General features: G+C 36.3%; 2 protein-coding genes across 7 annotated transcripts in view; both read left to right on the forward strand.

Moving 5' to 3' along the window:
• The window catches only part of LOC145664666 (uncharacterized), an 828415-nt gene that overhangs the window by 162860 nt on the left and 647557 nt on the right, over positions 1–17998 (forward strand). The gene's annotated exons all lie outside the window — the stretch shown is intronic.
• LOC145665420 (F-box and leucine-rich repeat protein 13-like) lies at positions 8911–10158 on the forward strand. The gene has a single exon (XM_081732725.1). It carries the CDS (start codon positions 8911–8913, stop codon positions 10156–10158), a length of 1248 nt encoding a protein of 415 aa, XP_081588851.1.

Consider the following 17998-nt stretch of genomic DNA (forward strand, 5'->3'; position numbering starts at 1 on the left):
GTCACTAGTTTAGCATATTGGAATTCATTTACATTAATCATCTTGATTCGTACCTTAGTTCTCAAAATAAACAACGGTCTTAGGACTTTGATCTCATTACCACAAAATATCTAAATTAAATTGCTATCCACATGTTAGTTTTGATATTAAGAAACGACCACCACATTTTTGAAACTTTCGATAAATTATAACGAACTACTGGCAAATGTCTTAGAAGAATTTCATTGTCAAATTTTAAGAGATAGGCTAGTAATAAAAGAAAGAAGATTAACAACTACGATTGCTATATTTAATATCAATCTTAATCATTGTGTTACCTAGATTTTTGTTTAACAGCGATGTTATTCTTGCATTTTTGTTGATAATTCGTTGTAAATTGGGGGCGCGGTGGCTCAGTGGTAGAGCGTTCACCTCTGGTGCTTGAGGTCCCGGGTTCGATCCCAGCCTCCGCCAAGTGAACTTTGTGGTGGACAAACACCGTGCTCGTGGGTTTTCTCGGGGTTCTCCCGTTTCCTCCCACTTTCTTCATTCCACCATTTCATACCTCTCTCATAATCACCGTCTTCTTTAGCCTAACCGGCATAACCGTGGGACGTAAAACTTAAAGATTTCATTTCATTTTTCGTTGTAAATTGTGGAAAGTCTGAAAAGTCTTAACAAACGTCTTATCCTAGGATAATTAACGGAGACTAGCATTGCTTGCTAGTTGCTAGCACATTTACCGATAGGTATATTTCCCGCTAAACATAACATCAATTTGGGTTGCATATAAATCAGGCGTAGTAAGCCACCTTATTCTTTCTACAGTGTGGCCAGGAAATCCCTTTGCACTCAACATTAAATTGTATCATCAAATTGTATAAAGATTAATGAATACTATTAGCATTAAACTGGCACTTTGCTTTGATTTTCTTCATACTGCGATTTGCACTAACTTCATTGTTGTCCCTGGGTGACAGAAAAAACGCGCGGTCAGTATAGGGAGTCATGATGGCGGATAGAAACTTTTTCACTTATGCTTTGACCATCGGCGAACGCCTAAACAGAAATTTTCCAAATCACTGGATCACGCTTCCGGCTCTTGTGCCCTAGTTCTCACCACGCCTGATAATGCATTCTGGGATATTGTGAAAGAGAAAATGAACAAACCCGATACACCGATAGCGAGCAAATGTAAGACGTAGTTCGTGTAGCATTTCGAAAAGCCACTCATTTTATGCTGCCGCGAATAAACAATTGGACGTGAAGGCACACAAGAACATGTTATGAACATGGATAAACATACATAGATGTTTTGGATCCATAGAAGATAGAGTATATAATAGCATAGTCACAAAGTGAGTGAAAGGAACTTCCTGGTCATACTGTACATTCCAGTGCCGTATAACTCTAAGTTCTGACATCTTACAATTAGCACTTATGCTCCTCGATCTATGAGCATTTAAGTTTTCTGGCAGTTTAGATATATTTTAATGAGTGCTGGGTAATAATAAAAGAGTAGATATTCTTAATTCATGACATAGATATCTTTAAATTCGATTTGAAGAAGAATACAAAATACAACAGTATTGCTGAATGAAATTGTTACAACATCGCTTCAAACATATGTTCTTTTACTTGCGTGAAAAATTCACAACATAAACAATGTTGTAAAACCAAGAAATATTGTTTGTTATTAATATAATTGGTAAAAATGCTACAAAGTTGCACCACATAATAGTATAAAACTATAAGCTTCTTTGAAGTAGTCATTCTATGTAGTACAGTCGCGGCGCTATCCTCATATACAGTTGTTGTCCAATGCCGACACGGGTGGTGGAGGATGTCGCCAAAGTAAGTATGGGGGCTTATTTACCGCTAGTTGAAAGATAGTCGGTGAGGGTGACAGTTCTGTTGTTGCCAGATTTTACTTTTTGTTTTATTTCTAGAGCTCTTTTTTACTACATTAAAACATAATACCTAACAATTTTGTATACGAGGAAACGCTTGCGAAACCGCTAATACATAAAGTGGTTAGCAAGGGATAATAATTGGCGGGTGGGTCTCTAGTGTATATTTACAACGAAGGGGGCGAGGGGGCAGTGCACCCCCTGAATCCGTCCCTATATATATATATATATATATATATATATATATATATATATATATATATATATATATATATATATATATATATATATATATATATAAAACATTTCTCGCTATTCCTTACTGTTTTCGTTCTATGAAGATAAATGTTGAAACCAAAAACCCGTAATTTGAACCATTTTCAGTTTGAATAGAGGGTAAAGAAGGGTATAGAACCTATTCTCGGGGCGCTGAATCGATTGCAACACAGGTGCTTCTCAATATCTTTTTACAGTTTTTGCTCTATGAAAATCAGTATTGAAACCAGAAGTACTATAAATTGAACCACTTCCGCTTTTGATAGATTGTTGAAAGTTGTGATAATATATATTGTCTTGAGACCATGGGGTGATAAATATTGAAACCCAAAATGATTAATTTAATTACTTCTGGTTTGAATAGAGGATTAATGGAGAAGACATAACCTGTTTCTGGGACGCTGAATCGTTTGCAAAATCCACATCTCGATATCACCCAGTGGCGTAGCAGCTGCCCCCGCAACCCCCGCAGTGCGGGGGGGCCCCGAGGTATAGAGGGCCCCGAAGTCTTGCGATGAATAAAGATTTAAAGAAGTAGAACTTCAACCTTACTTCTGTCGGCTTTACAACTAGGGCCCCTTTTCTATATTTTGCGGAGGGGGCCCGCAAAAGTGTGCTACGCCACTGATATCACCTATTGTTTTGTCTGTGATACCTGACGACAGATAGACAAACTCGTTCTGTAAGACTTCCGACACTTACGTATAACAGTTTGGAAATCTAAAAAATCGGGTCATAAATTTTGTATGTGAATGTACAAAATGAAACGAGACGAGGACATCTTTTTCTATAATCGAAACTAGTGAAAAAAATTGTTCGAAAGCGAGACAAGATGTGACTTACAAAATTTACGAAGTGGGACGAGGAAACCTTATTTCTCGCCTCGTCTCGTGAACAGCGCTATATCAGACGCATTTATTATTATATTGGTAATAGTATTCGATCTGTGTTACACAATAGACTTCAATGTTTATCAAAATTGGAGAGAGCGTCTATTACAGTACATTTCATTGGTTTTGCTACAGTCAATAATTACTATTTATATAGCGCTTATTATTCTATTGCTATAATATTTAGTGTTCAAGGAAGACGTTTATGCTTGTTGTGTTACATTGCTCCCTGTTTCGCAGCAAAATGTTTACATTATCTGAGTTACGGGAAAGTAATAGAAAAGTGTGTTGTGAAAAAGATTTTTAAAATTGACAAAAAGAAAAAAAAAGAAAAATAGTCATTGGCCATCGGAATCCCTTTCTTGACAATTTGGAAAGACATAAGGCAACGTCGTATAAGCATTTACGGATGGGTTTCCCCAGCCGGAGGGTTGTGCGCTGGCGTTATTTGAGTGCTGTTTTGTGGTTTTTGGGGAGAAAATGACCATGCCTTTGAGTTTCTGAAACTGTATAAGAGGATACCGAACAGAGGTTACTAAGCATTATTACTGTAGGTGGAGGCGTTGACTGGAAAACTCTGTCTCAAAATTGATTTTGTCTATTATAAAATGCTTCATGATTTTTAAATTTTTAATGTCGCGGCAGACTCAATGAGACTGCACGATACACAGTATGAATCAGTTATAACATTAGCATAATTCTTCACAACTCTTAACAATGAGCAATGCATTTTAATACTAGAAAGACATAATTTTCAATTCTTTAGAGACAGCGTGGTATATATAAACTCATAGCTAAATGTACGTCGAGTACGGGTGATGTGGTATATAAACCATGCATTTCGATGAGGAGGACGAACGTGTGGTTTATAAGCCATAATTTGTTGAATAAGTCATTCAATAATCGATCATATCGCAAGGTTCCATATGTGCTTCTAACACCTCGTGCTGGCTGTAAACAAACATAAGACGACAACTACGAGGAAGACATCGTCAATCATCGACAACGATCAGCAAGTAACGAAGATTAATGAAGTCAGCAACATTTCTGGATAAAAGAAACCAACATACCACACAAGGCATCAATCTCCACTAATTGATCATCACACATACCCTCTAGGACGTCTGGTTTCTGAGAGTTGCTTTGCTAGGACTCCTGGTTTTGCAGACACATTACCACTCTAGGACGCCGGTCTTTGAGTTTTACCCTCCTCTCTAGGATGTCTGGACCACTCTCTAGGGTGCTACGCACACTCTTTGGCCACAATAGCCTTGGATTCTGTCACTCTAGGACGCTTGGTCTCTAGACTTCTACAAACTTACCAAGAAAGTACCAAATATCCAAGAAGAACTTAATATTTGAAATGTAATTAGTTATTACTGTACATAAGAGTAATTTTATAATAAAAGGTGATTGGGAAAGTTAAAAAAATTCCCTGTACCATTTTTAGCTCTACCCTAAAAGAGACAGAATTTTACAGTATCTTCGGATGGCATTTTAGGGCGCGTTCATATGCTTCCATCTTTGAAGAAAAACTAATATCTACTAATAAAGAAAAGCATCATTTGCGTAGTTTAAAAGTATGATTTGCGTTGAATTTGTAAAATAACTATTTATACATATTACAGAGTTACAATATAGCAACAATTCAGTTTGAAGATTTTTTTAGTTTTACTTGTAATTTTTTCGTCTCTGAAGAAAAATTGATTTAAAATAGCTGTCCCTAAGAAGGTAATATTTCACATACTGATAGACTTGAGTCGAGTAATTTGAGTAATGCATGCTTAATAAATGCAAATCATTTCATGCCAAAATAAATTAGTTCTGCATTTAGTTTACGACGCTGACTTAGTCCTGAAACTTATGTAAGGAAACGAACTCTCAGGACCATGTGAAACAAGAGTACATGGACTGTTTGTCAGGTTACAGCCTACATTTCAACATTACATTTCTAAATATTTTGTATAGGCAAAACTTCATTTGTTCGTGGATACATTCAATGTGCAGATGATTAGGAACATTAGTTGGTTCAAAATCACATGTTAGCTGGAGCATCTACCTTAAATGAAGAAAATGATTAATAAAACGGGGAGAGGTCAAGCTACCATTTTAGTCAAAAGATTTTAGAGGTCATCACGTATTTATACAGTATAGATTTAGTGATGGAAGCATTGATTAATAGTTGGGTTAGGTCAACTGATGGATGGGGATAAAGGTCAGAGAAGCGAACCATAAATCGCATAGTATGTGAAAGGAGAGTTAATTAAATACACTTTAGTTAGAGAAGCCACGTTCTGAAAGCGAGCGTTTTCAGTCTATTGAGTTGAAAATGAATGCTGGTACCTGTGGAATTGTATGATAGCTACAGTAGCTTCTACCATAGCTTTGAAATAAAAAAATGTTAACCGAAATAAAACGAAATCTTCAGTTAAGGTTGAAAAGAAGGTTTATGAATTGACATGAATTATGCTCGGCCGTAAATAAAATAGGAAAGTACACTAACGAGAGATAGAAAATTTATTTGGTAAAGTTCTGGGGAATGTTTTGTATGGGTGTCCTGCCTAAAAAAACACACATGTTTAGCATAGTTATGTAGTGATATAAGATCAATTGGAGTTATCGTTTCAGACATCCAAACTATCGTATACAAAAAAGTCTTGTAAGTATTATGGAATGGTTAAGTCCATCCATCAGTCTGTTGACAGATATCAGAGCAAACACTGTAATAGCTAACAAGAAACATTTTCAGATACACTGAGTGCTCACTGAATTGCGACCACTTCAACACACAAGAAAATGTGGCCAGTAGCCGAGCTGATAACATGACCACTCTGACTAGTATTGCGGGGAAAGAACACTCTCGAGACTACATGTTGGCACACGCACTCCATTATAATGGGACATGGTTAGGATTTATCCGCATTCTAATAGGGCATGATTATAGGGACCGGAGCAATAGATGCGTCACTTGTCGGATGCGCCCGTTTCTGTGTAGTGAAGGTGTACTAGGAGTGGGAAGAAAATGGGGTAAGGATCTCCAAGAGACGGAACTACAGGGGCGTACGGAAGTTCAAAACGTGGGACGGGCGTCGCGTCAAACAGCTCGTGACAGCAAAATGAACCATCAGTGTCCGAGAATTACGTGTCCAATACTATGGTGGGTGCACAACACCCATATCTCACGCAATTATATGACGTATACTGGCAAGCATACAGTTCTACAGCAGAAGACACACTCGTCAAACACTGCTTACAATTCATCACTGTCGATTTCGTCGCGCTTGGGCACAAGAACACGCTACTTGGACCATAGATGATTGGAAAAGGGTGTGTTAGTTCGATAAATCACTTTTGTGCTACTTCTCTCGGACGGGCGTGTGCATGTGAGGCGCCAACAGCACGAAGCTGCCAACTGTACAGGCAGGTGGAGGCGGAATTATGGTTTGGGGATGTTTCTGTTGACATGGACTGGGACTTTTTGTGTATGGAGAAACATCTGTTGTGTTCCTGCAGGTATTAAAGAATCACGTACACCCTACAATGTAACACTACTACTCACACGAACACGGCATGTTCCAGGATGACAATGCACGGTACCAGCTGCGTATGAGTTGGCTCCCTAATTCATCGGATCTTAATCCTATAGAACATTTATGGGAAGTTGCGGAACGAGCTCTACGTACCATAAGTCCTGCAACACCTGTGGGCTCATTCTGGGATGCTATCAGGAATATATGGTGTCAAAACTCCGTGAAAACATATCGGCAACTACCAGAATCCATGATACTTCGTGTTTAAGCCGTCCCCTAAGTAAAAGTGGACAAATAAAGTATTAGGTAGGTGGTCACAATTCAGTGAGCACTCACGTGTCAGTGTAGATTTAACGTCTCAAGAATATGTCTTGTTTCTGTCTTTATCATTTATTTCAACTGGAACTTTTACAAACGTTAATCATGATACAGAAAGAGCTGTAAAAGATAATGAAAAAAAATCTTTTTACAAGGCTTCAGCATACCTGCTCATATCACTTTACTAAAATCGGAAATAGTTGAAATTTATTCCAACTTCCAGTATCACTATTCATATTTATGGAGCAAAAACTGTAATGGCGAGAAACTATTTTTTTATATGAATTTAGTGTCTCAAAAGTAGATCGAATCTCTATTTTAACCAGACGTGGCGGAAACATACGGAAACATACCATTTCCTGTTTCAATACTGATCGCTTATAGGAAGAGAACGGTAAAAGACAGACACTACACAGGAATTTATTTCAGAAGGAGGTCCAAACCTTTCCGGGAGAGTCCAAATTCCATATGAGGATAAATTATATTAAAATTTGTAAAAATTACCTTTAAAATTAGACTAAATTTATTGAAAAGTTGGGATCTTGGGAAGGTCTGGAATCCCAGAACCCACTCACTTCGTACATTCCTGATAAGAGATATTGTTTTTATATGAAGTTCGTGTTCTTATAATAGTTCATTTTCAACTTTAATTTTTAGTTGAAACTGAAGTACTAGAAAATTGTATTTTGCAAAATCTAGACCAAAAACTGATAAACCTATCTCTTCTGGTTAAAATACTATTAGGAAATATACCTCTATAGTTTGAAAATCAACCGCAGTTTTACAATCAGAAACTAAGCTCCCTTGTTTTTCGTTTGCGGTTTCGTAAGTAAACGTTCTTGTCTTGTCTTATCTTCTTCACCATTAACGGTATTCTTTTTTATTAATAGATGCACCAGCCCAATATCTTTAATTACTTGTATTTGAATTGAATTACTTGTATATGAAAATGTATTAAAGTTTACAAATGGCAGTGACGGCGTTTGCATTTTTGGCCTACTTTCCAGTCGAATTGCCTGTATTATATATTAAAGAAAATATAAGTAAGCAAATATTTTCATTCACTAAAGTCAAGATCAGGAATAATAAGTTGTCAAAATTAGGAAAATAAATGAATAGTCATAAAAGATGTAATAATAGTCAAAATCGTGGAGTTCCAACGGGAAGAAGAGGGCCAGTTACCCGGATGGTCATGATGTAAAAGGTGGAGAAAGTGAAAAATTAATGAAATGAAGATGTGTAAAGGTTGTGGATAATGTAGAGGTATTCATGAGTAAGTGTAAAAGTGTATAAAAAGTGTACAATAAAAACTGTTCACTTAACCCACTTCCTCTTCTGCGCCTCACTCTAAGAGATGTTGACACTATCACAAGCACCGCGGAGAGGACACTATCAGCTTTTCTTTGCCCGCCATGTTTGTTGATTCAAAACGTCCTTCCTGTTCCAGTTCCAGTTACCTCCCTTACAGGAGATTTATAAAGGAATGCCCTGTGGACTTCTTCACTAAATTTATTTTAAATATAATTGTTTATCACACTGTTAATGTAGTAAGGAAGGATAAGCGGAGCATGAACATATTGAAAATGAAAAGCAGTATATTGAAATTGTAACAAATAATAAAATTGTCAAAAGTAATGAATTGTAAATATTAAAAATTGAATAACAAGTGAGAGCAAAGCTCCTCAATACTTAACGTTTACAGCGCTATGCTGAAACGAAACGTTCTTATACATCAGTTAGGTTTGTTCAAAACCATCTCCTAGTAACGCTAAAGGTATTTTTCTACAACAAACAGTGTTCGTGATAATTATTCACCAAATAGAGTATTGTGATTCCTAGGTAAATATGTAGATTGTTTCACCTCTTTTTAGTTTGATTCAAAATTAAGATATGATTCATAAGAACAAAAACACTAGTTGAATTGTGGCAAGCCTTTTTAAGAAATTATCGGCGTAACAATGCACTCAGTATGTTTTCATGATTTGTTTTCATTTAATAAATAAGGAAATGATTCAAGTGAAAGCACGGATCGATGGAAAAAGCAAAAGATTTAAGTCCAAAAATGAAAATCAAGCTAAAGGGTGTTCTCCAATCCAAAATGAAGTAAATTTTAATACTCTACCCGATGAAATTCTCCTTAAAATATTTTACACTCTAAAAAGTAATGAAGATGCATGTTTTAGTGCAGCGTACGTCTGTACCCGCTGGAGTAAATTGATGAATGATGCGAACTTGTTGTCCAATCAGAGAATCACATTCACAGGCGCTCATTCCAAAGACTTTATAGTCGACGCTTTGACTCGGTTAAGTAACATTGGAATTTTACGTATAAGAAATACACCGTATGTTAACACGATATTGAGTAAGGCTTCTAATACGTGTAAACAAATGCAAAAAGTTATCATTGAGAACTGTCCAACAATTCAATCTGGTAGCCTCATAATGACGAATAGCTCTGGAATAACTGCCTTGCATATTGATCCACAGTCTCTGAATGTACGCTGCGTTCTGGCGATCTCTCATCTCACAAATCTACGTGAACTGAAAATAGCCGGGTACTCGGAACATGCATTACCGATTAGAGGAGATCATATTAGATTTTTATTCAAACGTCTCCGATTTCTTAATAAATTGTGCATTCCGTCTTGCAAATCTTTCACTGATGAAGACTTGGAATATGTGATAGAAGAGAGGAAACACCTGTTGGTAGGGCTAGAAATAGATGCTTCCTGTCTAACTGACATAGGCATTAGAAACCTAGAGATGTGTACAAACTTAAAGACTTTGGGACTCCTAACCTGTCCTAATATTACTGACAGATCGTTGGATAGAATTCAAAAACTATCGCTACATCAGTTGTGTTTATCAGGAACACAACGATTATCAAATTCAAAATACCTTCAATTCTTTTCGCAAGAATCTGTGCAACATCTTACACACATAGATATGAGATTCTGCAAGAATTTCGACGACCACTGCCTAGCTCATATTTCCTCTAACTGCCATGCTTTGCAGTATCTTGGTATTAGTTCTTGTCCAAGCATCACAGATGATGGATTGACGACTGTTTTCAAGAAGTGTCAGAAGTTATCCACTCTATACCTTTTTGGGCTAGTTAAGATTACTGGGAAATGTTTTAGCTATGCTACGAGCAATTTGAAAAGATTAGAGTGTATTGGCTGCAAGAATTTGGAGTTAAATTTAGATGATTTGAAAGCACGTTTACCTACAATCAATGTTATACGTGACCAGTAATGTTACGTTCCTTTTAATTGTTTTTGTGAATCAGTTTTAATTATGTAATCTTTGGTTGTATAATCAAGAATGAAGTTGTTAATATGAACGTACATTAAAAGGTTACTTCCTTTTTCATTATTATTATTATCTGTTCCGTAATAAACCTTTTACATGATTTTTTCTCTAGTAATTCTTTGAATGAAGCAGTGACTAAAAAACACTCCACACCACCTTACTTCTAAAAAAAAAAAAAGAGTTTACCGGAAATTCCGTTGCTTATACAAAATAAAATAAAAGTGTATTGGACACTCGTAATATATGCTGATATCTTTCATTTCCCAAAATACTAGAAAACGTGTGTTTTTATGAATGTGGAGTATGTTTTTATGAATCGGAAAATATTCGTGACTTTTAATAAATTGAAATTTTAAATAATAGAATGGGATATTTGTACTCTACGAACTCAATGTATGTTCTCTGTATGTATGTATGTATGAACTCAGTGTATGTACTCTACACACACACACACATACACACACACACACACACACACACACAGAGAGAGAGAGAGAGGGGAGTTGAATTGAGTTGATTTTAAGTTTAACGTCCCTTTCAGCAGCGAGACTGTATAAGACGGAACCAACTGATTAACGTGGAATCCGAACTACATGAACTTCCGCTGGGAATCGAAGCCAGGTCTTCCATGCCAAAGGCGCATATGCTAACCGCTTAGCAACGAAGGAGCTCGCAGATGAAGAGAGAGAGAGAGAAACACTGTGTAAAATTTTACTTCCCAACTTGAAATATTAGAAAATTTTCCGGTTCCCGAAAGCTAATTGGAAAATTATAATTTGTTGCTGACTAACTTTCCTCTACAGAAATTCAATTTTGTAGCTGAATGTGCAGTTAAATATAGTGGAAAATTTTTTCACCTAACATCATTGTACATAATATCCAAAATTGTCCGGCTTATGAAAAGATTTTTCCAGTTGTTTCTACATCGTGATGAAAATTTTCCGATCTATGAAAATTCCTTTCACTTGTTTCTACAGAGCAATAAAACTTTCCGATTCACAAAAAGTTGTTTTACTTTTTGCTTCAAAATGATGAAAATTTTCCGACTCATAAAAACTTCTTCAAGTTTTCTATATAAGACAGAAAATATTTCGATTCGAAAAATTGTTTCACTTGTTCCTACATAGTACTGAAACTTGTCTGAGCCATGAAAATTTTAAGATTCTTTAAACGATCTTTCACTTTTTAACATTTCTGTACATGAATTCAACCAATTTTATGATTGCTGAGGAATTGTTACTTGATGAAAATTTTCCACCTCACGTCACTAGATGCAACTGACTTTTTCGTTTCCGATGATGAAACTACGGTAAACTTCCAAAAACTATGGATATTTAAATCTGGAAGTTATATAACTATCAGTTCTAGTTTCAATAGACAGAGACAAGATCGAACGTGTTCTTGAGGTGTTGAGTTCATATCGGCAATAGTTTCTCGCTATCTCGTACAATTTTTTACTCTCACTTGTCAGTAATGCATATTGAAACTTGAAGCTGTACTGGATTTTCCTGATTTCGTCTTAAATACAGGATAATAAGAGCTGAAAGAGAATCTACCTGGGTATTCTTTGGATCCGGATTTCATATCAAGAAATTATTTGTCGTCTTCTATTATTGTTGTCCTTCAATGAGAATCAATATTGAATGTGGAAGTAGTAGTAGATAGGAAGATCTTGTATAGTAGACTGGGGCACAGATTCATTTTTTCTTGACGTCGTAACACTGTGGGAAAGTTGCGAATTTTGAAGACCAACAATAAGTAAAAAGGAAATAAAATTGGTTTATATCTCCTGGTCGCGCATCTGCTCTAAAATGTGCTGAAATTTTTTAAAAAATTACATTACTATGATAATTTTTATCTTATTAATGATCTAAAATAATTTGTTTTCAAATACTTAATAAACAAAACAAAACAAAAAATCATGTACTCGTAAGATGTTAGTATTTTTCCCCTTGAACTGTGATCTACCTTTATTTATAAATTATTTTACAAAATTTCATTAACTTTGATGGCAATGATCGACTGGAAATGTTAATGACTTTAAATAATATCTAAACATCATTTTTTGCGACTCTAATACATAAGAATTTGAGCTATTACATTCGGGAAGAGGGTAGTCCAAATTTCGGCAAACTTTAGAACACATGCGTGACCGAAACATGTAAGCCGATTATATTGTTTTGTTACCCTTCTTTAGCCTTCCTAGATCGCAACTTTTCTGCGGGATTACGACCTGAAAAATATACTTTTCTTTCGGCCCACTCTATTGCATAGAACGTATCATTGCAACACTGAATACGTATAATTAGAAACCTTCTACCTGTCTATCACAGTTTTTCCTCTAGTAATCATTATTAAAACCGGAAATCATTATATTTGTACCACTACCGGCTTGAATAGAGTAATAAGAGTGGTTTTGTTCTTGATAAATTGAAATTGCATCGATTTTTTTAAAAAAGCTATTTCTTCCTATTTCTTACTGTTTTCATTTTAGAGCAATTAATTACTTAATCTGGTAGTAGATTGCAACTACTTTGAGGTTTTAGCACAGAAATAATACCGACACGGAATCTATTCTTGTGTCGCTGGATGCATTGAAAAAGGCTACTCTTTGCTACGCATTACCGTTTGTGCTCTGATACCTGTCAGCACAAGGCGAACATAGCTCTTCTAGAACAATACCTTACCTTTACACCAGAGCGCAAAATTTCTGGTCGCCAGGTCGCTTTTGGCGACTAGAAATTTAGAGCTGGCGACCAGTTTTCAGTATTAATGGTTTTACATGTATATGAATTGTCCAATTCAAAATTCATTATCCTGAATCTAATTGTCTGGTTTTGAAATTTTATTCCCTGATGTAATCTTTTTCTGCCGAACCAAATGCCGTGATTTGGGGGCAACCTCTCATAATTTGTACGTAAGAGGTACTGGCAACCATCATTTCTTGATTGGCGAATGCATCTGACTGAAATTTTACGTCCTGCTTTACGCATACCATTGTTTGGAAGTCTAAGAATAGAAGAAACAGGATAAATGGTTCCCAATATATTCTTTAATACTATATTTACTGTATGAAGGTTTTGCCCTCTCTTTGGGGGAAATAATTTTGTTTTCTTCATCAGTTATAAGAAGGTTAATTGTTGGAGAGTTTTATTTTAAAACCTTAGGTTAAATTTATTCTTCTAGCCTAAAGGTATCTCTGAGAATCAGTAAGACAACTGATTTTTTCATGCAGTAAATGACTGAATGTAGAGAAAATTGTAGTGAAAGTTAGAGCTTTGCAAACGGCAAGGTCAAAGTGGATAGGTAAGATACGTATTTATAAACAAGCGGGTATTTTAAAGAGAAAATATATGCATTGTGTGATGAAATATTGGCTTTCTTTCGGTTCCGAATAGAAGCAAGTATTTATCTAGATAATATCTTACAATGGTTCGCTCAAGACATAAGTGTAAAATTTAAAAGCAAAATACAAGGATAAGTCATAAGTCTTGCAATATTCTGATATAAAATATACTTATATTTATTACAGTACAATCAAACCAGATTAAGGTGTTTTAAGCATAGATTCTATTGTTGGACCGCCTACATGTAAGCTGTTCGATTTCACGTCTTGTACTTAGGGGCAAAAAAAAGTAATTCAGTGCTGCTTCCACCTCCTACTGGTTCCTGAAGTATCGTGACTTCAGAAAGGTCTCCATGGACTGAAACAGGTAGTAATCCGAAATGACATAGTCAGGACTATATGTCAGATTAAGTCAGTTCGATAGCATCACGTTTCTGAATTTTTGTTGGTTTTCCGAGCCGTGTGTGATTTTGCGTTATCCTCTTGTAGGAAAGCTCTCTTTTACTACACCAATACAGGATATTCTTGGCGTAGTGCGGCATACATCTGCTCCAATTGTTCGGAATAAAGATTAACATTGACGATACGATCTTTAGAAACGAACTCGAAGTGAATTAGCCCTCGTAGTTCCACTACGCACTCAGCATGACTTTATGCTCAAAACGGTCCTGTTTGACGATCGGAACTTGGGTCTTATTCAATAACTGTTTTTGCATATTCAGATTTTGGAAAAATTTCCACTTTTCGTAGGATGTGTCAATTCGTTTCAGAAAACGCACATTACTCTGACTTTGCAGCAGTTGTCGGCACACATCTACTCTCCTCTGGGCCTGAGCTGGAGTCAACTCATGTGACATAATGCGGAAGTTCCTGGTGGTTTTCCCGAGTTCGTGACTGTGACACCTAACAGTGGACTGGGATACGCCGAGCTAGTTTGACACTTGTTGTGTGCTGGTAGATGATTTTTTTTCAGGGGTTGCAATATGACCCCAGAATCTGCTACCTTGGGGTGACAGGACCTTTGCTTATCTTCAACATTTTACAATTTTCACAAAATTTCTGGAATCAACGAACTGCTGTACTTTAGTACACTGCATCTTCCCCTTTCGCGTGTTTAGAGATTTTTCGAGTTTCTGCCTTAGCATTATACCCGAGTTCGAATTCGTACAGTTATATCAAACGTTTTTGAGCACTCATCGTCATTACCACTAAATCTGACTGAACATACTGATACTCCTCGTTAAATAGTCCTGCTTGCCATACTACATGTTGGACAAGTTTGACCTTGTACTTATGGCAGATCAAGCGTATACACGCGGATGCTGTTTGGGTTGTGGGAATATTGTAAGATATGACTCACCGCTACATGTGAGGAGATTTATAAAGATATTTTTTTTAGCCCATGTATAGGTGATACGGAAGGCATACCGTTGAAGAAACTTTGGTTTTCTTGTAGTGAAACTTCGAACCGAACATCTATGCGGTGAGGTCATTCATGTGAATAGTCCCTAGAAATACTTATACGTGTTAAGAACATTTGAATTCTAAAGTCCATCGAAGAAATGCTTTATCCGGTACGTCAATTTTGGCGGGGGCAGGAATTTAAAGTTCTAGAGGGAACCATATTCATCATGCATGTATTTTAAAAATTGGGAGAATTTTAGAATTTGGGGGATTTCGTCCTAACACGTTTTGATAAAACACTGCATTAAAGTAGGGCATTAGTAGAGATTTACCCAACAGTAAGCTAGTAATTAATTAGGTACACGATGGTACGATTTCTAGGTTATATGGTTACCGAATGTTATAAAGGTTGCCACTCACTTACATTCATTACTGATCGTCTTTGGTGCAAGCAGTCCTTGGTTCGATTCTCGTGGGGACATACGGTCGAAAAAGTGTAAAAAGCTTTTCCAGGAAAGTCATTCTGAATGAGATTTTCCTTATTCACAACAGGAAAATACCGCGATAGTACCCTACATCCCAATCTTTCTTTCTTCCCTTTCTTGGATAGTGTGATCGCTGAGGGACCTCATATGTTGATGGGTTAACATGGCCACAGATGCCGAAAGCCCAGAAATCTAATTTCTAATCCGAATCCTAACATTCATTACTGAAATAAAAGAAAAGAAAAAAGACCGCACAGCACACCTTCTAGTTTCTTCAAAATTATGATTGAAAATTTCTTGGTAGTGGAAAATGTTATAAGTAACAGATTTTAATATTTGAGATACACACACACACACACACACACACACACACACACACACACACACACACACACACACAAACATTCGTTGCAAGTACGTTCAGATAGAACATACTCTAACATGCATAGAAAATTTTGTCTTTTGTAAGTGTTTTCAGAGAGAAATGGAACATACTGCAGTAATCCTGTTGGCGCATAGAACATTTTGTACAGACGAAACGTAGATTTTAAATTCTGGCAGTTAGACCGTTTTTTTTAAATAATAAAAAGAAGAAGTCCCAAGCCTTAGCTTTTATATTAAATTGAACATTGCCAAAAAACTATTTATGGAATATAAATTAGGATCAAGGAAATTATACTGCTACAAAATAGCACATGTAACTGTAAAAATGTCGCATATTGTTACTCAAGACCATGCAGACACGAAAGATATAAAAATGGAAAGTGAAGATGGTCGTTACAGGTGGCTATTAATTAAAGTAGTCTCATAAAATACAGTTTCATTACTTTTTCATGTTGTTGTTAATTCCGTACTCTCTTTTTCTTTTACATTTACAAATGGTACTTTTAAACGTTGAAGATAGTGAGTATTGAATCTTGTAATTGATTGTTGCTTAGCTGCACTTTTCCCCTCTTCTAGGAAGTGATTGATGTTCCTCGATTCTTCGATATGATAGCCTTTCGGTTCTCCTCTCTCCCCTAAGCATCTCACAACTTGGAAATGGTCCATTCACTCACACACACACATACGCACTTAGCAGTTAGTTGCCTAGAAACAGATTCTCCGAACTTTGACCTTTTGATCGAGAACGACGCCGTTGATGCTGCTACTGCATCCGGATAACGTTCCGCAATCTCTCTTTCTTTTTTTTCTTACGTTTGTTTCTGGTTTCCTTACTCATTAGCACCATTCTATTCTTTCCCTTTTTACGTTCTTTTAGCCTTTCATTTAAACTATTGTTTGAATCGCTTTCAAATCCCTTGTTCACTCAAGAGTTTTAAACGATAAATCTCTAAAATTGACATTGGTAATAATTTATATCCCGTTTGTGCAAAATTCACTTATTTTTTTAATGTGGACAATTTCGATAATCAAGCTCACGACATAAAATAAAACTATTTCACGGTGCGAGGGGTCCCGGGTTCGATTCGTAGTGGAGGCACTCGGTCGAAAAAGTGTAAAAACCTTTTCAATCATCCTGAATGAGGTTTTCCTGGATTTTTCTCATTCACACCATGCAAGTGACGGGGAGGTATTTAACATATATGTCCCAATCTGCTTCCTTCCTTACCCAATCCTTTCATTCTTCCGTTTCCCTGGATAGTGTGCTCGCCGAGGGACATCATTCCTCGAACGTGACGGGCTAACATTGCCATAGATGCTGAAAGTCCAGAAATCTAAATCCTAAATCCCCCCTTAAGTTATTTTATATCACTAATCCCTTTTATTACATCCTCTTGCCAGCAATTCCCATAAGAAATTTTGAATTTGTAATAAGCTCTTCGAGTGTTACTCTTTATTGGTTATAATTGTATATCTGTGTAACCCTTATATTGTAATAGGATTAGAAATTAGGATAAGAACTTATATTTCTGGGTTTTCAGCAGCTATGAGGGATGACGTCTCTTGGCGATCACACTATCCCGAGGAAAGAGAAGGAAGAAAGGTTGGGGGAAGGAAGGAAGAGGACTAGGATCAGTAAGTTAGGTACTATCCCGACATTTGCCTGATGTGAATGAGGGAAACTTCACTCAGGATGCCTGACCAGAAACAAGCGTTTTCACTTTTTCGACTGTCCCCATCGGGAATCGAACCCGGGACCGCTCTATATAGAAATAGATATAACAATTTGATAATAATTATGGAAATAAAAATGTCTCTGAAAATAAGAAATTCGAAATAATCTTTAAAAATATTTTTTTCACTATTATTAGATTCTAATTACAATTATCTTTCTCACCTTTCTTCGCGACATTCAGGTTGAGAAATCTCGAATTAATCCTCAAATTCCTTATGGAGTTTTCGACCATTACACTGAGAAAATCCGTTATCCGAACAGCGGTGTATTGTACAAATATGCGGAATCTATAAGTTTACTACGGAAATCTGTACGAAGCATAGGTTTCTATATGCTACATACGTAACTTACTACCTTTTTTCCCGCTTAGATGTTGCATCATGCCCCTGCAGGATGTCTGACATCTATCAATCTTGCGTATATTACATA

This window comes from Thermobia domestica, chromosome 11 (genome assembly GCF_964235325.1).
Source record: "Thermobia domestica chromosome 11, izTheDome1.hap1.1, whole genome shotgun sequence".
Classification (NCBI taxonomy): Eukaryota; Metazoa; Arthropoda; class Insecta; order Zygentoma; family Lepismatidae; genus Thermobia; species Thermobia domestica.

Bases quoted from the DNA above. Each gene is read 5' to 3' on its own strand.
- LOC145665420 (XM_081732725.1), top strand. From the start codon at position 8,911: ATGATTCAAGTGAAAGCACGGATCGATGGAAAAAGCAAAAGATTTAAG.